This window comes from Podarcis liolepis, assembly GCF_965112155.1.
Source record: "Podarcis liolepis genome assembly, chromosome: 2".
NCBI classification, from domain to species: Eukaryota; Metazoa; Chordata; class Lepidosauria; order Squamata; family Lacertidae; genus Podarcis; species Podarcis liolepis.
Window position 1 is genome coordinate 24,876,798 of NC_139555.1, and position 21,107 is coordinate 24,897,904.

General features: G+C 43.2%; 1 protein-coding gene across 3 annotated transcripts in view; it reads left to right on the forward strand.

The window, feature by feature from the left end:
- The window catches only part of LOC310700384 (ABC-type organic anion transporter ABCA8-like), a 317,713-nt gene that overhangs the window by 13,662 nt on the left and 282,944 nt on the right, over nucleotides 1-21,107 (forward strand). For all 3 annotated transcript variants that reach the window (XR_014522589.1, XM_083489829.1, XM_083489830.1), the window contains 14 exons: nucleotides 1,400-1,538; nucleotides 3,593-3,778; nucleotides 5,397-5,529; nucleotides 8,536-8,707; nucleotides 9,331-9,389; nucleotides 11,542-11,652; nucleotides 12,154-12,329; nucleotides 14,814-14,933; nucleotides 16,579-16,717; nucleotides 18,095-18,185; nucleotides 18,529-18,668; nucleotides 18,865-18,984; nucleotides 19,735-19,897; nucleotides 20,632-20,795. Coding sequence is in view for 2 of the 3 variants with exons in the window: in XM_083489829.1 (XP_083345955.1) it covers nucleotides 1,400-1,538; nucleotides 3,593-3,778; nucleotides 5,397-5,529; nucleotides 8,536-8,707; nucleotides 9,331-9,389; nucleotides 11,542-11,652; nucleotides 12,154-12,329; nucleotides 14,814-14,933; nucleotides 16,579-16,717; nucleotides 18,095-18,185; nucleotides 18,529-18,668; nucleotides 18,865-18,984; nucleotides 19,735-19,897; nucleotides 20,632-20,795 (1,913 nt within the window). In the remaining variant the exon portion in view is untranslated. The remainder of the gene's footprint in view (nucleotides 1-1,399; nucleotides 1,539-3,592; nucleotides 3,779-5,396; nucleotides 5,530-8,535; nucleotides 8,708-9,330; nucleotides 9,390-11,541; nucleotides 11,653-12,153; nucleotides 12,330-14,813; nucleotides 14,934-16,578; nucleotides 16,718-18,094; nucleotides 18,186-18,528; nucleotides 18,669-18,864; nucleotides 18,985-19,734; nucleotides 19,898-20,631; nucleotides 20,796-21,107) is intronic.

Genomic DNA, 21,107 nt, shown 5'->3' on the forward strand with positions numbered 1-21,107 from the left:
ACTGAACATGGATGTGCTGCTTCAAATAGGAACCTGGGTTATTTTCCCTCAGCATAATCTTCTGGTACTCCTACCTTGGCTGTGTTGCCATTGGGTTGTTTATTTCCCCTTTCTTACTCTATATCACCAGCTGCCATTAGCAAGGGTGAAGAGCATGGTTCCATCTGCCTAAACATTTGATCCCTTCCAGGAGAAAAAACCTCCCTCAGTAAGAGAATGACAAATAAGATTTTGTGAATACAGAGGTACCTCAGGTTGCATACGCTTCAAGTTACATACGCTTCAGGTTACAGACTCTGCTAACCCAGAAATAGTGCTTCAGGTTAAGAACTTTGCTTCAGGATGAGAACAGAAATCGTGCTCCGGCGGCGTGGCGGCAGCAGGAGGCCCCATTAGCTAAAGTGGTCTTCAGGTTAAGAACAATTTCAGGTTAAGAACGGACCTCCGGAATGAATTAAGTACGTAATCAGAGGTACCACTGTACATAGAATCAGCAAGACTTAAAACAGTGGTAAGAGGTCAATCAGACCAAAAACTGAGGAGTGCACTTGCGTGAAGGAATACATCAAAAAACATTGTTCTGGTATTAATATATCAATATGCAATGAATGAAACTTATAGAGTAAAAAATTAAGAAGAAATGGGTACAGTGGTGCCTCACAAGACGAAAAGAATCCGTTCTATGATTCTCTTCATCTAGCGGTTTTTTTCGTCTTGCGAAGCAAGCCCATTGAAGGATTAGCGGATTAGCGCTATTAGCGGCTTTTAGCCACTTATCTGCTGATCGGATCAGCTGATAAGCGGCTTAGCGGCTTAGAAAAGGGGGGGGGGAGGAAAAAACCAGCAGGAACTCGCAAGACATTGTCGTCTTGCGACGCAAGCCCATAGGAAATTCGTTTTGCAAAGCACCTCCAAAACGGAAAACTCTTTCATCTAGTGAGTTTTCCGTCTTGCGAGGCATTCGTCTTGCGGGGCACCACTGTATAAGATGAGATAGTCAAAAATAATATTGATAACACAGTGAAAAGAAGAAAAGAAATAAAGGAAGCCACACAGAGGTGGAGGGAAGTCAAGATTTATGTTTGCATGTTTAGTTAGTTAGTTAGTTAGTTAGTTTGTTTTCTTTTTTGTAATCTAAGTTGAGAGGTGTATGTATGTGTGTATAATAAGTTTGTTTTGTGTTTGTAAGTATTGTATTTATCAATAAAAGTTTTTTAAAAACACCATTTGATCCCTTCCAGTCATAAAACAAAACTTCCATGGATGCTTCTATGTCAAATTTCTCACTTACGCAACTTTGAGTGTCGTCTTTGTCCTCTTTCATTCTGCATAGCCTTTATCCCAATCACATGCTGGAGTTAAAATTGTCAAGAAGACTAACAGGATTTTTCCATCATAGGCTATCCTGGGGTCTGCTGTATGCTGTGTACGTTGCGATTTTGTCCTGTCTGTTTGCATTTCCTTTGATGAGTTCCTATTTGACTGCAAGCACCTTTCCTGCAGTATTCCTTCTGCTCTTCCTTTATGGCATATCATGTGTGAGTATGTGAATTTTATTCTATAAAGTACTTAATTCGGGGGGGGGGGGTTGGCAGCAGTCAGGCCCGTGCAGGTGGTGGGCAGCTGAGTACTTTGCCCCAGGCCTTGGAGGACTAAGCTGGCCAGGGGCTCCCTGCCAAGACCCTGCCAGACTTACGTTGTCATGCCAAGAACATCTCATGCCTCCCAGCCAACCAGGAACTTTATGGGGGAAACAAGACTCTGGCCCCATGCTTTAGACACAGGCCTGGCTGCAGTTAAGCCAGCAGAATGCTAGCTGTCACATTCCAAATACTGTGGTACCTCGGGTTACAAACACCTCAGGTTACAAACACTTCGGGTTACAGACTCCGCTAACCCGGAAGTAGTACCTCGGGTTAAAAACTTTACCTCAGGATGAGAACAGAAATCGCATGCCGGTAGTGCATCCGCAGTGGGAGGCGCCATTAGCTAAAGTGGTACCTTAGATTAAGAATGGTTTCAGGTTAAGAACGGACCTCCGGAACGAATCAAGTTCATAACCAGAGATACCACTGTAACATTTTCTCCTACATTTTGATTGTGGTTTGTCCTCTGAGTAAGGATGCCCTCTGTACACAGTTGGAAAGAAACTTAGGGTAAGCCAACTGTGCCTTTTTCCAGATTTTATCTTTTTTAAACAATACCACCACCACCACCAAATATCCTTCTGAGGATTGTTGGAAGGAATTCGGAGATGCTATGGGGCAAAGAAATCATTTAGTCCTCTTCTTGAGACACTATGCCAACAATGGCTCAGGATAAGAAAGGTTTAAATATTCCCTTTTGGGGAAATGGTCCTGTGTTTGAAGAAGGCAGTCGGTGAAGAACTTGCCCTGCTTGCTCTCTGTTTGTATCTCTTAACATTATTTTAAAATTTAAAATAAAATAAAAAATATGGACAGGTTTCAAGTGACATCCAACATTGCATGAGTAGATATCTGCCTGTGTAATGGGACTTCCTCTCCTCCACCTGTAGCCCTTTGTGCACAACCTCCCCATGTAACAGATTGTGGAGGTTACTGGCAAATGGGATTAGTCATGATTAACCTAATGAGCATATATGTAAAATTAATATGCCCCCACCAGACATGTATCAGTTTCACTTGTTTACATTGAATTGCATTTGCCATCTGACCACCAATTTACCGTATTTTTCGCCCCATAAGACACACTTTTCCCCTCCTAAAAAGTAAGGGGAAATGTGTGTGCGTCTTATGGAGCGAATGCAGGCTGCGCAGCTATCCCAGAAGCCAGAACAGCAAGAGGGAGAGCTGCGCAAAGCCTCTTGTTGTGCTGCCTTCCCAGCGAAGCAGGATGAGGGACGGAAGGGAGCCTTTCGGGCGGGCGGACCAGCGGCTCCTTAGCCTGATCCTCCCTCCTCCTTCCTCTTCCTCTTCCTCTTGTTTTCCCCAGCTGCCTTGGGCTTCTCTTGAGCCTTCCTGAGAGCCCGGCTGCCCCCTAAGCCGGCTGCCTGGCTCTATTCCTCACAAGCCCCTTGATGTGCTGGAAGCAGCAGCAGCAACTGCGGCATCGGCAGCCCCTGGCAAGGCTCAGGAGCGCTCAAATGCATAGCACAAGGAGGGGAGAGGCCTCAGATGCAGAATTTTTTTTTTCTTGTTTTCCTCCTCTAAAAACTAGGTGCGTCTTATGGTCGGGTGCGTCTTATAGAGCGAAAAATACTGGTACTTAAGTCTGTTGATTTTAGTGGGTCTGCTCAAAGCACGACTTACTTCGATAGCAATCCAATCTCTTTAAATTACAGTGGTAACTCGGGTTACATACGCTTCAGGTTACAGACTCCGCTAACCCAGAAATAGTGCTTCAGGTTAAGAACTTTGCTTCAGGATGAGAACAGAAATTGTGCTCCGGCAGCAAGGCAGCAGCAGGAGGCCCCATTAGCTAAAGTGGTGCTTCAGGTTAAGAACAGTTTCAGGTTAAGAACGGACCTCCGGAACGAATTAAGTACTTAACCCGAGGTACCAATATAGTATCGAACTCAATTCCTGCTAACTGGTTGTTTCCTGTTTTTCAGATATGCTTCTGCTTCATGGTCAGTTCTCTCCTAAAGAAGCCTAAGACCACTTCATTCGTTGTCTTCCTCTTCATGTTTACTCTTGGAGCCATCAGTATTGTTCTGTTGATCAATTTAGTTCCTGCAGCTTTGAAATGGACTTTGAGTGTCTTCTGCCCCTTCGCCTTTGGTGTTGAGCTGTCAAAGGTAGGGTGCTGTGCTTTATTTGGGATGGAAACAACATTCTACGCCCCCAACCTTGGTGAAGCTGATTTTCAGGCATGTTTTCAGTGGAAAGCAGAGGTGCTGAGTTGTGCTCAACATTGTGGGGCCTGTTGCGCGTGTGACGAACGCTGGGCTGGGAGGAGGCTGACCATGGAGGCAGGGGGCCAGCTCTGTCCTTTAAAAAACAGGAAAGTGAAACCCTGTCAGTTCTCCCCACCCTGCCCTACCATGCTGGCCTGCAGCCCCCCGTTTCTTTTCCTGCTCTCTGTGTGCCACATTCACAGCAGAGCATCTGTTTCTTTGCCCCTGTACCTGATGCAACAAATGCCACAGCACAGCCTAACCCTTCCAGACGACTCTCTTCAGCAGGGTAATGGTAGAAACCATGCCCCCCCCCTTTCCCAGCAAAGGCGTAGCCGTCGGCTGCCCCTTGCCTCAGCCCTGGGGCTTTCAGCTTCGTCTCCCTCAGGCTGGGGCTGCAGCGGAGGGTGGAACAGGGGGCAAAACGGGGTGACACTGTTAGCGCTCAGCCTGCCTAGTGACACCTCCTGGAGGAGGCCAATAGTGGGAGGAGGCCTAGCGCAGAGGGGGGGGCTCAGCCCCATCCCAACAGACTTGGGAAGGGGGCTGAAGGAACCTCAGCCCTATAGAGTTGGCACCTATGGTGGAGAGAGATCCCAACCATCATGGTAGCATAGGCATTTTCCAGGGCTGGCCCCTGCCATGCAGTGGCAGAGCTTCATGCTCCGGCACCGGAGGGGGGGTGGAGAGCAGGCCGGGGCAGGGCTGGTGCACGTCCCAGGGGGCACGGCATGCCGTCTGCAGGGGGGGGGCAGCCGAGATGCCACCCTACCGGGATCGCGCTGTTGGGGGCGGTGTGCTTCCCCAGCACTCCTCTTCCTCCGCCAGTGCTGCCATGCAGAGTGCGAAGCAGGGGAGGACATTGCTGTGTGTGCCACATGACATGCCCCGTGCCTCCGAAACTAACCTGCTGCCCACAGTTGCAGTGGTGTTGTCGCGTCACCAGTATTAAAGTAAGGTCCAGCTGCTGGTCCAGATGGCTTCTGTACATGGAGAGCACCCATTTACCCTTTCCTTTATGCAGGAAAGTGTGTTGGGCAATCCCTGCCCTTTTCATTCCCCTCTCTTAAGGTATTCTGAGAGTGGATGTACAGAAATCTGTATACAGTGAACGCTCAGGTTGCGAACGTGATCCATGCAGGATTCATGTTCACAATCCGCAGCGTTCACAACCCACGCGGGTTGCGATTCAGTGCTTCTGCGCATGTGCAAAGTGTGATTTAGCGCTTCGGCGCATGCACGACTGCCGAAACCCGGAAGTAACCTGTTCCAGTACTTCTGGGTTTCGCAACCTGAAAAAACAAAACCTGAAGCATCTGTAACCCGAGGTATGACTGTACTGATACAACAGGTGCTCCTCTGTATTCTGTTCTATTTTACTTAACTGTGATCCGTGCTTCGCTTACGTGGGGCTAGCTTTTAAACAACAGGCAGGCAGCGAGGGGCTAATTCCGTTTCAAACTTTTCTTCCTCCAGTTTTGACCCACGGGGACTTAGACGTTGTTCTTTCCCCCCACAGATTCTCCATGTTCAAAAATATGGAGGAAACTTCACCTTGTCTAGCCTAATGCATGAACCATGCACATATATCCTGGTTTTTGACGGTACTTTATATATGTTGCTGGCCCTCTATTTTGACAAGGTCATACCCGGTAAGCATACGACAAGCATGCTAGCTGCATAATTGCTGCTTTAAAACAGCTGCATCAGTTGCATTTGTTTCTGGGCCTAGTTGAAGATGTTTCACACCACTAGTGTTTAAAACCCTAAGCAAATATCTGAAAGTCTTGCCTCCTTGCCCACAGACCCTCTCATCCGTTGACTTTAGTAGTGGTTTATGTTCTTGGTAGGGACGCGGGTGGCGCTGTGGGAGCCTAGGACTTGCCGATCAGAAGGTCAGCAGTTCGAATCCCCGCGATGGGGTGAGCTCCCGTTGCTCGGTCCCAGCTCCTGCCAACCTAGCAGTTCGAAAGCACATCAAAGTGCAAGTAGATAAATAGGTACCGCTCCGGTGGGAAGGTAAACAGCGTTTCCGTGCACTGCTCTGGTTCGCCAGAGTCATGCTGGCCACATGACGTGGAAGCTGTCTGCGGACAAACACCAACTCCCTCGGTTTGTAAAGCGAGAAGAGCGCTGCAACCCCAGAGTCGGTCACGACTGGACCTAATGGTCAGGGGTCCCTTTACCCTTTACCTTTATGTTCTTGGTAAGAACATAAAAGAGCCAACAAGCCCAGGATCCTGTTCTTACAGTAACCAACAAGATACCTGTGGGAAGTCCGCAGAAAACTTGCAAGCATTCAGTGGAGAAAATGGAAAAACATGCAGTGGAAGCTGTTTGACTTCTGAGGCGCGTTTGAAAACGGAAGCATTTACTTCTGGGTTTTTGGCGTTCGGGTCCCAAAATGTTCAGCTTCCAAGACGCTCGAAAACCGAGGTACAACTGTACTTCCATTGCTCTCATAAGTTTTTTTGAGGAGAGGGGCATTCCCTGTGGCAGCCCCCAAGCTGTGGACTTCTTTCTCCCAGATGGCACTTTCATTGTATGGTTTCTTTATTAAATAAATGTTATTAAGTTCCATAGAGAAAAATACCAAAGTTAATGTCTTTTTCCTTTAAAAAAACAACAACCACCAAATCAAACCGAGGCTTTTATCTAAATACAATAAAAACACAAAAATGGGAGGGGCAAGGGAGAGAGCTAGAGAAAGAAAAGGAAAGAAATAAAAAGAGAAGGAGAGAGATTAAAAGAGAAAGAGAGAAAAATAAGGTTCAGAAAATAAAGGACTTCCAATTGTTCATCTGTCCACTATATATAAAAACAATAGTGACTTTAACCAATCCAATATAACACCAAACAAAACCATTTTTTATAAACAAACATTATCTTCAATCCTCAAATTCAGATATCAGTATTTTATTTTATTTTTCATGCAAAAAGTCCATGAGGGAGTTCCAGTCTTTAACAAATGTTCACAATGCATTAAACAGTCTTTGTGCATATAAAAGACTTGCAGCCACAATCACAATATTGTAGCAAAGTTCCATAGTCTTTTTCTAACTGTATATCCATAAGTCCCAGTAAGAAGAGTTTCTGACATACTGCAGGTGTACCTCCTGGCCTTTGAGATTTGAGATGTACTCTGGTCTTTGACATAGGGATAGGATCCACCCTATTCTTGTGACAATAACCATACTTTTTCGTCTATAAGACGCCCCCATGGATAAGACGCCCCTTAGTTTTTGGGACTCAATATTAAGAAAATGGGGAGATTGTCCAGAATGGGAGGAATGCCCAAAAAAGCCCACCCAAATTCCAAACATTTGCGATCGAACGCAATGCAGAAGCCTTCTATCATATTTCCAATCGACACCAGCAGCCGCCAATCACACGCCCAATTGCCGCAGCAGAGCCCAATCACCAGCAGCCATTGTCGCAGCAGCAACCAATCGCCAGTGGACATTCTCACAGCAGCGACCAATTGCAAGCAGACATTGCCGCAGCAATGCCCAACCACAAATGGACATTGTCGCAGCAGCACCCAATCACAAGCGGACATTGTCGCAGCAGCCTATCAACCGCAATAACACCAGTAACTATCTACTACTCAAGACAGAAATCATTTCCACAGTCCTTCCTCTGTACTACCCATGTATAAGACTACCCCAATTTTTAAGTGTTGTTTTAAGGGGGAAAAACATCGTCTAATAGACGGAAAAGTATGGTAATTTGTCTTTAACTGTTTTTAAATATCTTAAATTGTTGTGACTGCTGTGAGAAGGGTGGGCAAAACAAAAATTAGAATAAAAAAATTCCTTCCAGTAGCACCTTAAAGACCAACTAAGTTAGTTCTTGGTATGAGCTTTCGTGTGCATGCACACTTCTTCAGATATGGCTTTTGGCTGGAAGATTGCATCTCTGTAGATTGCATTTCCTAACCTCTGATTTATTTCTTTGGAATTGACTTCTGTAATTTAGGAAGCCTTGTGATTAATGCCTTTTCTAAGGGAAATAGCATGATTGGAGCAGCAGTACTAGACCTTGCTTGAGATGTAGTAGCTTATATATTCTGTTTAAGATTCTGAAAGCATAAGCATTATCCAAATAAGGATTCTATGAAGGTATATTTAAAGAAACTTTGTTAGCTTTTAGGTCCTAGCCCTGCTTTTACTTTTCCCTGCAAGATATGAGCAATCAAACCAGGAAGTCTCTAATTAACCATAGTTTCTTGTTTTTCCTGAACCAGAAAATGACGTTTACTGGCTTTAGAGCAAGGCAAAATCCCGCTTTGTTCTGAAATTAGCAGCCATAGTTTCCTAGTTCAGATGAAACACAAAGCTATGGTCAATTAGAGACATTTTGAGTTTAATGTGACTCGTGTGAAGGGAACAGGAAAGAGGCTGAGGCTTAATAAGCCAAGATATGATTGCCTGAATGCAACCGATGTATCTATTCGGTTAAAGTTATGTGACTCGTTCCACAACCACTACATATTTGAATGAATGACTGTTTAAGTAAGCTCCACTAAATGTTGGTCACTGAAACTGTGCTATAGAGAAGTAGCAAGGGCTGATAAATTTGAAGTGTGTTACATGTTTAATACCAAGAATTAATAGAACCTTTTGATGCATAAAACCTTTTTTATATGTGTATCTTAGACAAATATGGCGTGCCCTATCCTCCCTTCTTTTTCCTGAAGAAGTCCTACTGGTTTAAATCAAGAGGAAGCTATACCAGCACTGCTCTTACAAATGAACCAAGCCATGGTAATATCTTCAGTGACAATGCTGAGCTTGTGCCTCCTGAATTTGATGGAAAGGAAGCCATTAGGTAAAAGTTAAAGAGGCGTGGCCTTAAATAATTTTTTGAGCAAATTGACGCAGAAATCCTGCCCCTGTGCCAAGGATATGTATGAAGTCAAGAATATTTGGTTTTTGTTTTCAGAGGGTATTGGGGAACATTGTTTTTATTCACAAGAGAGCGATGCAGACAGAAATATATACTGTATTTTTTGCACCATAACACTCACTTTTTTCCTCCTAGAAAGTAAGGGGAAATGTCTGTGCGTGTTATGGAGGGAATGCCTATGGGTGGCATGCCTACGGATTTTCCTCCTCTAAAAACTATGTGCGTGTTATGGTTGGGTGTGTGTTATAGAGTGAAAAATACGGTACTTCTGTTGCACAAAATGCCAAGGAGTCTCAAGTATGTGGTTGAGGTTGTTTATTGGGAATGACAACTAACCGAGCATATGTCTAAGAATTCTTTCTACCCATGTGCAACATTGATAGGGAAGAAAGATAATATCTGGTCTGAATTTGAAATAGTAGTTTCAAAGTTGCACAGCTTGACCATTTCCATAGAGATGATACGCCGCCGGGGAGATAGTTGTGACTAAATTGTAACTAAAATCCAGTATTGTATTAACCATTCGTTGTTTCCGAATCCTTTAGACTAAATAACATTAAAAAAACTTACAAAGTGAAGAGCAAGGAAACAGAAGCTTTGAGAGGTGAGATGCTTTTCATGTTTTCTCGTCCGTTCCGTAGTGGGACTGGGCTGCATGCATGAAACTGTGTGCAGATTGAATGACTCCACCGCCTACTGAAGGAAAAGGAGAAACTAACAATGGGTTGTGGGCTTGGAAGCAGAATAAGGAGCCTTGGCTATACGTTTGTGAAACATTGCTCTGGAGCACAGGGGTCAACCCTCCTAATTTGCACTGTTAAATGTGGACAAGTAGTCTGTTTTCTTTTTGTTTTCCATTGGCTTTTCAGCAGGCTTGCCCACTCTAAGCTTTGTGGCTAATATCTAACCTCCCCTCAATGCAGTTACATTTATTGAGCACTGACTGTTATGGTGGGACAAGGCGGTTTGTAGAAATAATGGATTTCCCCTCTTCCTTTATTGATTCATGGGCTCACCACTGCCCCATGTTCAACTGCTTCTGCATTCATAAACAGCTAGGAGAATTGCTTCCACTGCACTCCCTATGAATATTGTACCACTTTTCTATATTACTATGTACAAGGCAGTTTACAGCAACAAAATATACAACAAAAAACACATACCTTTTAATAATTTGATCCAATACCAAAAGTCACAATCAAACATAACTTTAAAATGGAACAACTTAGATTATTGTATATTACTTTATTTGATGTATTAGAATCTAATAGTACACCATAAAATTAACTCTCAGAACATCAGCTGATAATAATTAAGCAAAAATTCACTCTTAACAATTACAATAATTACTAAACTATGATCAATAAAAATAACTGCAAGTCATGATGCATAAAATACCACATTGCATGTAAAAGCGTGGAACTGAGAAACAAACACACACACGAAATTATTTTTTAAACATCCCTGAGCATTCCATCAACAGCTTGCAGCAGATACAATGTCCTTTGGTTCATTAATCTTTCCTCCACAATCCTGATACACATACTGTATGTGCATCAGTAATACTGCATACAAAAACCAAATTCCAAAACCTTTTATGCCTTTTTGTTTTTCACTCATTTCCACATGAAATACCAAATGCAAAAGTAATCTTCATAAAGTTCATTTGTCACCCTTGAGGAGACATGACTCCTTGACACTGTCACTAACGTCCACAAATTAGAAGTGGATATCTTCAGGACAAAACCTACAGCTGGGGTGGACAGAAGGTAAATTGAATCCTAGGACTCAGCTATACTGTATAGCTGCAAATAAATAAATAAATAAATAAATAAATAAATAAATAAATAAATAAAGTGTGCTGTAAAGTGCATTATACAATCTTACATTAGATGGTGATGGTGAGCTATGGCAAATTCAATACATTTTTCAAAACTTTTTTAAAAAAGCGTTTTCACAATTTTTTTTATATGTGCCTCGTTTCCATCATAGAATCTTAAGAGTTGGCAGGGACCCAAGAGCCATCTGCAATGCAGGAATTCATGATAATTGGAAAACAATTGGATCCGATCTTCTATGTAAACACATCAAGTGGCATTTTTGGACTATTTTATGAGCTCACAAAAGTACATGTATATATGGAACATAGGAAGCTGTATTATACCCAATCAGACCTCTGGCTCATCTGCACTGACTGTCCAGCAGCTCACAAGGGCTTATTGCACTGACATTCCCAGCCCTGGAGATGCTAGGGATTAAACTAGGGACCTGTTCCATGTAAAACACATACTCTACTACTGTATTGTACTCCCCCCCGTACTACATATCACTGCATGCACAGTGGTAAAAAACAAAAACACCTCTTGATGCAATCATATGACTTTTTGCAGTGCTTTATCAATGCATGCCAAAAATTCATACAGATATTGAAAAGTGGAGACAAATGAAATAAACAAAATTTAGGATGGGGCGGGGAGGTGTAACAGTGGAAGATTTCTTCCTAATTCCCGATTGATTCCATGGAGAAGCAATATTCTGCAGTATGAAATTCCAAGAATCCATCCGAAAATTCAAACAAGAATTTTGGGAGCATCCCTAGTGCTTGATGTGAGGAAATTAAAAAGGAGCCATGACGGGAAGTTTTGTAGGTTTACTCAGAAGTAAGATTTCACTGGAACTTATTAGTAAGAGGGTTTAGGAATGCAGCCTCCGTGTACCTTGGCCGTTTTAAGAGCTAACTTCTGTTCTTCTGTTAGGCTTATCCTTGGATATTTATGAAGGTCAAATCACTGCAGTTCTTGGTTGCAGTGGAGCTGGGAAAACAACACTGCTAAACATCCTTAGTGGACTTCTGAAGCCATCTGATGGTACGTATCAGAACTTTAAAATGAAGGAGGCTGCCACCCAAATCCGTAAGAACAGGAGGAGCTTCCCCTTGATCAGACCAAAGCCTTATCAAGTCCATCATTTGATTCCCACAAAGGCCCACCACACGCCACTGGGAGGAGCACAAAGGGGGCAGTAGCAGTTCCACAGCAGTCAGTCTTCTGATTTAGCCATTGCGACTAGCAGCCACAAACATGTCCAAATCCCCTTTTAAGGCCATTTAGGTTGGGGGGCCATTGCTACACTGTATGGCAGCAACTTCCGTAGTTTAATTATGTGCTTTGTGGAGAACTGAGATTCGTTGTTGTCATTGAGGCTGCGAGGATTCCAAACAATCATACCTAGAATTGCAGTCTAGCTCTCATTTCCACTCTTAGCAGGACAGCAGTTAATAGGATATGTTGAAACTTTTATGAGAATTCAAGCAGCCTACTCTGTTTATTAAGCCAACCTATTTGCTTCCTATTTGCTTATGTGTACAGGCTCTGCGACCATCTTCAAGTACAATATATCAGCAAGGGAAGATATGGAGCAAATTAGGGAGATAAGTGCTGTGTGCCCACAATTCAACGTGCAATTTGAATTCCTAACGCTGAAAGAAAATTTACGGACTTTTGCTAAAATAAAGGGGATTCCAAACAATGATATTGAGAATGAGGTAAGGATATATTCATATGGCAAGTATTTCTGTTCTGCCTCTTTATATTCTTCGTCTATTTTCTTTGTAGAACAGGTTCATGGCAAGGGATTACTGCCTTATCATTTGTTCTGCTTTGTATTTGAGGTTTACTCAGCCTAATTCAGAGAAAACTCATTGTGCTTAAGTCCCGCTCAAGTCAATGGGACAAATTTGTTGAAACCAATTTAAATCCTGTTAATTGCAATGGGAGAGGTGCAATAAATTTGCAATAGGTAAAGGTAAAGGGACCCCTGACCATTAGGTCCAGTTGTGACTGACTCTGGGGTTGCGGCGCTCATCTCGCTTTATTGGCCGAGGGAGCCGGCATACAGCTTCCGGGTCATGTGGCCAGCATGACTAAGCTGCTTCTGGTGAACCAGAGCAGCACACGGAAACGCCGTTTACCTTCCCGCCGGAGCGGTACCTATTTATCTACTTGCACTTTGACGTGCTTTCAAACTGCTAGGTTGGCAGGAGCAGGGACCGAGCAATGGGAGCTCACCCCGTCGCGGGGATTCAAACCGCTGACCTTCTGATAGGCAAGTCCTAGGCTCTGTGGTTTAACCCACAGAGCCACCCGGGTCCCTTAGACTGGGACTAATTCAATAACTGAACAAAATATGTAAGCCTTGCGACCTATACAAATGAAAATTCTTCCAGCACTGTCTTTGTTATCATACTGTGGAGGAATTATTTGAAGATTCTCTTGAAATGAGTTGAGTTGAGGCATACCCCTCAACTGTCCTGATTTGACCAGGACATCCAGAATTACAGAAGCCATCTCAGCTCCTGATTGGATCCCGGGATGTACTATTTTGGCTCCCACAAGAGTGTGGCCTCAAAAGATGCCCATTGGGGGGCTGTGCTCTTGTTTGAGTCATGTGACATGCATCCTGATTTTCCTCTGTGGCAGGTTGCAGGGTATGTTGAGATTCTTGCTGAGTATATGTATAACTCAGAGCAGGGCCTTCATGTGGCTGCCGCCTTTCTTCGGAACAGTATTATTGTCAAGATACGACAGGCGCCCATTATCTGCTCTTTCCAGAAACAAATGAATTTAATTTTTTTGACAGACTTTCCCAGCTGAATAAATGGATATTTACCACAAGTATATACCTTGTATTTATTTAGTTTTGTGTTTGTTTAAGCATTGTATTTTTGACTTTTCAATTGCACATACTAAACAAAGCAGAACAGTAATAAATTGATAAAAGAAAAAGCTATTTTTGGGTCTAATGCAAAGACAAGAGTGCATAGATTATAGGAAAACAAAAGGGTTCCTCTGGTTGAGTAGCAGAAACAAGGCTCAGGAATGATTAGCCACAAAATTCTATAGCTGATAAAAAGGCTTCTGTTGGGCTCATAACTTGAAACTTGGCATTTACAATCTAGCTGATGCCGTCTACAAAACCGCCACATTTCAAACTGATCCAGTAAAAATGGCCACAATTACAGCAAGTTACAAAGTGCTGAAAAGTGACACTTTGACCTCTTTTTTTCCAGTTGCAACAAATCATTTCATATTATTTCTTTTAGATGTTGCAAACTACTGGTGTACTTTATCCATGCTTGTTGTGGACCAGACCTTTTCATTGTTTTGATGAAATCCTGATCAGCAGTTTGAAATTATTAAGGTTTTCCTGCCCAGCTGAAATCTATGGAAAACAAGGACTTGCAAAATAATGCTTGGTACTTGACTGAAGGCAAAAATGAAGGCAGAATGCTGCAGCAGGAGTCACCTAATGGATGCTATGTGCAATGCCTTTTCCTTAGTTATTAAATATCACAGCATGGGTGAAGAAAAAGGCATGATTGAAAAATAATGTAGGAATGGACCATGCTGTAGAACATTTAGCGGCAGATATTCAGGCAGCCAGTGCATATTAAAGTCCTAGTGTTGATGTGTTTGGGAGGGAACAAGGAGCAGGGTCTTAATGCAATCCCACTTTCTGCTTCTCAAGAGCTGATTTCAAACTCTAAACCTTCTTGAAGGGCTCCTTGAGTGACAGCTGTGCATCCAGAAAATGCAGTGTGAGCAATACCGAACTGCCTCATGGACCACTCTTCACTAGATGAACCAATAGCGTTTTCCAGTCCACACATGAAACTGTACTGTAATCCCATTGGCATTCATAAAAAATAATAATAATAGCATCGTTGCATAACCAAGCAAACCCTGGAATACAACAGTCTGGAGCAATGCCATTTGGGTTCTTCCAAAAACCTGCTTGAGCAAATGATCCTAATTCCAGGGACGACATCTCATCTGGAAATGCCTTATACTTCAAATATGAGAGGTTGCATAATATTCCATTAATATTGCATAATATTCCATTAAGATTCGAACCTCTATAAAATAGCTTGTTGCTTTCAACCAACCAAGCGACTGAAAAACAAGATAGGAAGAAATGCGAAAGAATCCAACATCTTGGTGCTTGAAACATGTGTTTATATGCTTTACAGGTGCAAAAGCTAATGACCCTCTTGGATCTCGATGCCATTCAAGACACCCTAGCTAATCGTTTAAGTGGTGGGCAAAAGCGAAAATTATCTCTCGCGATTACTTTCTTGGGAGAGCCACAGGTAGGTGAAGCAAGGTCAGGACAAAAGGACCTGTTGAACATATTTCATAAGTACTCTCCCATCTTGTAATGCATCTACTGTTTCCTCTCAAAAGCAATGGAGTGTGTAGATCTCTCACTGATCTGTGGTCAGTCATGAAACTCCCTAATTTCAGTCTTATCTTTACTTCCCTTCTAAATTCCCATTCCCCAAACACTGCATGTAAAGTGAAGCTTTCACATTTAGTACAAGATTAGCTTCAATATTTTTAAAAATAATAATATAAAATTATTTCCCCCAAAACATTTTTTAAAGCCGCATAACTTTTTAAATTGTTGTGAGTTAACCCTGCACCCAGCAAGGGGTTAAAATGTAATGGAGGATGCAACTGTTGGAATAGCCAGGCCAGCTTCTTGGTGAGTTAATGGCCCTTAGGGTAACAAAGGAAGTGGGCTTTGTGCCAGAGGCCAAATGAGTGAGCCCCTTCCCTCACCTGGCTGGTGGTGAGAAGGACAAGTGCCAGAGGTATGTGAGAGAGAGCTGGGCGGGAAGCAAACAGCAGGGAGAAGTCAGAGAGTGAGAGCCATGTTTGATCTCTGTTTGAATCCAAGGCTTTGGCTACGGGAAAAGCAAGACCTTCTGGGGTGTTAATGCTGTGACCATATCCATCGTAGACTCAGGTTGTATATACAATGGTACCTCAGGTTAAGAACTTAATTTGTTCTGGAGGTCCGTTCTTAACCTGAAACTGTTCTTAACCTGAAGCACCACTTTAGCTAATGGGGCCTCCCACTGCCGCCGCGCTGCTGCTGCTCAATTTCTGTTCTCATCCTAAAGCAAAGTTCTTAACCCAAGGTACTATTTCTGGGTTAGCGAAGTCTGTAACCTGAAGCGTCTGTAACCTGAAGCGTCTGTAACCCGAGGTACCACTTTATGTGTAAATAAACCGTTATGTATTGAAGTTCTCACCCTGGCCACCAGGGGTATTGTGTACAGTGGTACCTCGGGTTACAGACGCTTCAGGTTACCGACTCCGCTAACCCAGAAATAGTGCCTCGGGTTAAAAACTTTGCTTCAGGATGAGAACAGAAATCGTGCTCCGGTGGCGCGGCGGTAGCGGGAGGCCCCATTAGCTAAAGTGGTGCTTCAGGTTAAGAACAGTTTCAGGTTAAGAACGGACCTCCGGAACGAATTAAGTACTTAACCCGAGGTACCACTGTATATAGTTTTCACTCAGGTCCACGTCAGTTAATTTAGGCGGGAAACCCTGGGGTGTTGTTGTTACAATGTTGACAGCCGGCTGCCAATAAAAGCAGGTCGGCTGAGCTGTTTGCAGTTCAGTTCAGTTCCAGCTTACTATAAAGAACCACTTGGAGAAATCTCTGTGTCGTCTGCTTTGTCAACCCACTACTTAATATAAACCATATATTATAAAGGCACCACAGTCTTTGCTGTCCCTCATTCCAAGGAAAGTGAACTCTGGGTAAGATCCCGGAACTCCTGGGCTCTTGCACCACTCCACAGTTGGGGTGGCATTCAAAAATATCATTGACACAATTGGGTTGCCATTAATTCTTTTTAAAGAATCCACTTCAACATGTAATGCTATGTGCTAATTTCTCAAGGTTTCCGAGTCTGAAAATGCAATCGCATGTTCTGCCTACAGGTCTTATTCTTAGATGAACCAACTGCAGGGCTGGATCCTTACTCTCGACACCAAGTGTGGGCCCTCCTGAATGAGCGCAAAGCAGGTCGAGTGATTCTGCTCACCACTCAGTTAATGGATGAAGCTGATATTCTTGCTGGTTAGTAGAATGTCTCATGGTAAAAACTGTTTGACAAGTATAGGCATGAAGCGAGAGAGAAATAACCGAGACCATGTGACTTGGGAACTTATCCCGCACTGATCTGCACTATCCTTATTTCTGTCTGTTGGAACAAAAAGCTCTTCTGTTGCACCGCATAAAGGAGGTGATCCACATAGCACCCTAGATGATTCCTTCACATCTTTCACTATGCTGTCATTCACCAAGTTCCTGTTATTCCAGGAGTAACAGGCGTGCTGAGGACTAGCCTTGGAAATTCCAATGCCTTTGTGAAATGTCAAATTACTGTTACCTCTTCTGCTTCACTGGCTAAGCCAGGCATCCCGTACCTGTGGCCCTCCAGATGTTTTGGCCTACAACTCCCACGATCCCTATCTAACAGGACCAGTGGTCAGGGATTATGGGAAGTGTAGTCCAAAACATCTGGAGGGCTGAAGGTTGAGGATGCCTGGGCTAAGCGTTTAATTCAGTGTTTCCCAAACTTGGGTCTCCAGCTGTTTTTGGACCACAATTCCCATCATCCTTGACCACTGGTCCTGCTAGTTAGGGATGATGTGAGTTGTAGCCCAAAAAAACAGCTGGAGACCCAAGTTTGGGAAATGCTGGTTTAATGGGTTGCAGCTACTACTCTTCAATGCAGTCTTCACAGCTGTTTGAGGGTGACCAATCTTTTCTCTCATTCCATCACCATTAGCTTTTGGATCCTTTCCCTGTTATCTGTTGCATCTCTTTTTGCATGACATCAACTGCCCTGCCCTAACAATTGACATGTGATTGTAAAATAATCTGTACTGGGAGGACAGGTGAAACAATCCCTCCCATCACTCTGGGGGACAAGTGTTTGCATTTTCCAAGCTTGGCTCCACCTGGGTTACAAGGAGTAAATAGATCTCTTCCAGCTGAGCCTCGATCAACAAGTTCTGCCTTAGCTGAAATGTGTTTTGCATTTCCTATCTTATTCCGGGTTCCTGATATGTAGCTTCCCTTAGATTGCACCTTGGTCTTCTGCTTCTGACTCGCTCCAGACTGCTTTTTGTGACCTGGACAATTATGCTGACTTAACCCTACCCCAATGAAATAGATTTGCTTGCAAGACCTGCTGTGACGATTGTACAGCTTGCCTGTTTGTGTGTGCAACATACTCCTCTGATTTGTGTGCATGTAAACAAACAGGATTGTTTGAAATGAAGGCAGCATTTCTGGAACTCGTTTTATTTTCTGCATCACCCTTCTGAATCTCAGCTCACTGCACATTCCCCTTCAGATGTTTCCTGCTTCTGATTTGGATATGGGGAAGAATTTATTTCTGCAGAATGTGATAAGTAAAACCAGAACTTTATGTGTTTTTCCTTCCAGACCGGAAAGCATTTATCTCTCAGGGCAGGCTGTCTTGTGTTGGTTCATCTTTATTCTTGAAGAAAAAATGGGGTGTTGGCTACCATTTGAGGTACTTTTGAGTTTTGGCAATCTTACCTATTTTGCAATCTCTGGTGGGCAATCACAGATATTTATCTATTTTATTTATAAAATTGTGAAAACTCTTCTTTTTTAAAAAAACTAAGTATGTCAAGAAATTCCTCCTTTCTGGCTCAACGTCTCTTGGTCCAAGCTCAGACCAAAAAGAGGAAAGGGAGAGATCAGGCTGTAAAGATGCTGTGCTGCTGTTTCTTTCAGCAGAACTCTTATGGTTTTAGTAATGTCATAAATACTTGATTCAGATAACAGTTTTATTAAAGGATTGCAATACTTGGTAATTGGTGTCCATCTAAATCCATTCTGAATACGAACAGGATGCATGTAAATGAATTGTATGACCCCGAGAGAACAACATCCCTGGTCAAGCAATACATCCCTGCTGCCAAATTATCAGCGCAACATGAAAATGAGCTGAGTTATATACTGCCCTTGGAAAATGTGGATAAATTTCCAGGTAATTATCGTCTTGAATATGTAAATGATATCATAGCTATCATCTTTGAGTGTGCTATTAATGGAGATGGTCCTCAAAATGTTACTTTGGGCTGTAAGTACAATAAAAAGGATTTGCACATGGCCGTAATGGAGATTGGAAATGCTAATCTTGAACTAGAAGTAAGCACTTGAGTTTCTTTCTCCCTGTCATGTAGATCTGTTCTCTGACATGGACCGCCAGAAAGAACTAGGAATTGTTAATTATGGGGTTACCATGACAACTCTGGAAGATGTCTTCTTGAAGCTGGAGGGAAATGAAATGATTGATGAGAAAGGTAACATACTGTTCCAAATAACATACTTTCTAGTAGTGATTCCCTGCTACAGCAGGGAAAATATGAGTTTGGGACCATATCTGTTGTTGGCATCCAACTGTCGTGGGAGCATACCCTCCAACATTTCTCCTATTTTATAATAATAATATCTATATGCCACCCATTTGACTGGGTTGCCCAAGCCACTCTGGGTGGCTTCCAATAAATATATATAAAACATAATAAAACATATATTCTTGCATTTCAGGGTGTTAGACTAGATGATGCTTGGGTCCCTTCCAACTCGTAAGATTCTATGATTCTATAAAACATTTAAAAACTTCCCTATACAGGGTTGCCTTCAGATGTCTTCTGAAGGTTGTATAGTTACTTATCTCCTTGGCTTGGGGGTTGCATAACTCCATACCCTCCAACATTTCTCTGATGAAAATAGGGACGTCCTAAGGAAAAGCGGGACATTCTGGGATCGAATCAGAAACCTGGACAGCTTCTGTGAATCCAGGATTGTCCCTGGAAAAGTGTTGCATTACAGCTGCCTTTCCCTGTTTTTTTTTTTAATCTGGCAGTGAGAGCTGGGATGGTTTATCAATGACAGGGGGGAAACATCTGCAGTAGTGGTGGCAGCAAGGAGAGCTGGGGGGAAGTAGGGGATTGACTGACCCAGCATCAGAAGTAGTCAGAACTGAGTTTGTCTCTCATTTGGCCAATACCAAAGTTCTGATTTTGTGCTTTTGAAATTTGATTACAAAGAGGGGCCAAAGGGTGCTGACGAAATGGAACAACATCTGCTATTGCTCTCCGACACGGGAAAGGCAACCATGAGCGGATCAGAACTCTGGAGGCAACAAGTTTGCGCCGTGGCAAGAATGCATTTTTTAAATCTCAAGCGCGAGAGCAAACTCTGGGGAACGCTGTAAGTGCCAAGATAATTGCTTAAAAGCCGTCGCAATCTGGGTTACTGTATATGTAGCATCGCCCCCTAGCCTCCTCCACCACACTGTAACTACTAACACACACACACCACAATTGTGAATCAACTACCCTACCAATTTTGCAGCCACAATCGTACACTATTTTCACCTTCATCCCTGTTCCCATCAAGGGGAGGGGGCAGAAAATGAGGGGAAGGAAGAGGCATGGAAATGGGGGTGAAAGGGGAATGTGGGGGGTGCAAGGGGACTGCAGTGTAGAAGAGAGAAGCAGCTTCAGAAATGGGGTTGGGAAGGTGGAAATGGGGATTAGTAGTTGCATGCGGTTGGAGGGGGCTGGTCTACAGTAGTACCTCGGGTTACATACGCTTCAGGTTACAGACTCGGCTAACCCAGAAATAGTACCTCGGGTTAAGAACTTTGCTTCAGGATGAGAACAGAAATCGTGCTCTGGCGGCGCAGAGGCAGTGGGAGGCCCCATTAGCTAAAGTGGTGCTTCAGGTTAAGAACAGTTTCAGGTCAAGAACGGACCTCCAGAATGAATTAAGTACTTAACCCGAGGTACCACTGTACTGAGGTGGGGGGCAGAATTGAGAGGTTAGCAATGGGGGATAGGCTGGTTTGGCCAGTGACAGAAATGGGGTTGCTGCCACTAATAGATTCAATACCAGTTGCAATCATTCTCATTTGCTTAATTACTATCCTTTCTTTATTACAGACTGGTCCTTTTTGGAATTTTGCTGGCACCTTTAGTCATTCAGGTGCTGTTATATACTATTTGGGGGAGCCTGCATTGTGCAGAGCTACATCCTGGGCTTTATTTTGAGCCAGGAAAGGAGTCTTTCAGAGGGTCTGCTGGACTTCTGATCTTTAATAATACAGGTAAGAGTGAAGAACAGAATATTGAGATTCCCCCCCCCCCCGCCCCATCAGGTTTCGACCAAGAGCCAACATGCCAATACACCATGGCCAGACTGGGAAAACCTGGGTACAAATCTCTCCTCAGCATAAAGCACGGTGATTGAACAATAATCATCTCTCATTTTTTAAAAAATAATTTTTATTAACCGACCAATCAAATCACATCACATAAATTCCAAATTAGAAAGCCGAATTTTAATTTTTTTGTTGGGGGTACCCATATTTCAAGTTCCAAAGGAGATTCCAATCATCTTCTTGCTGCTGCGTTAATAT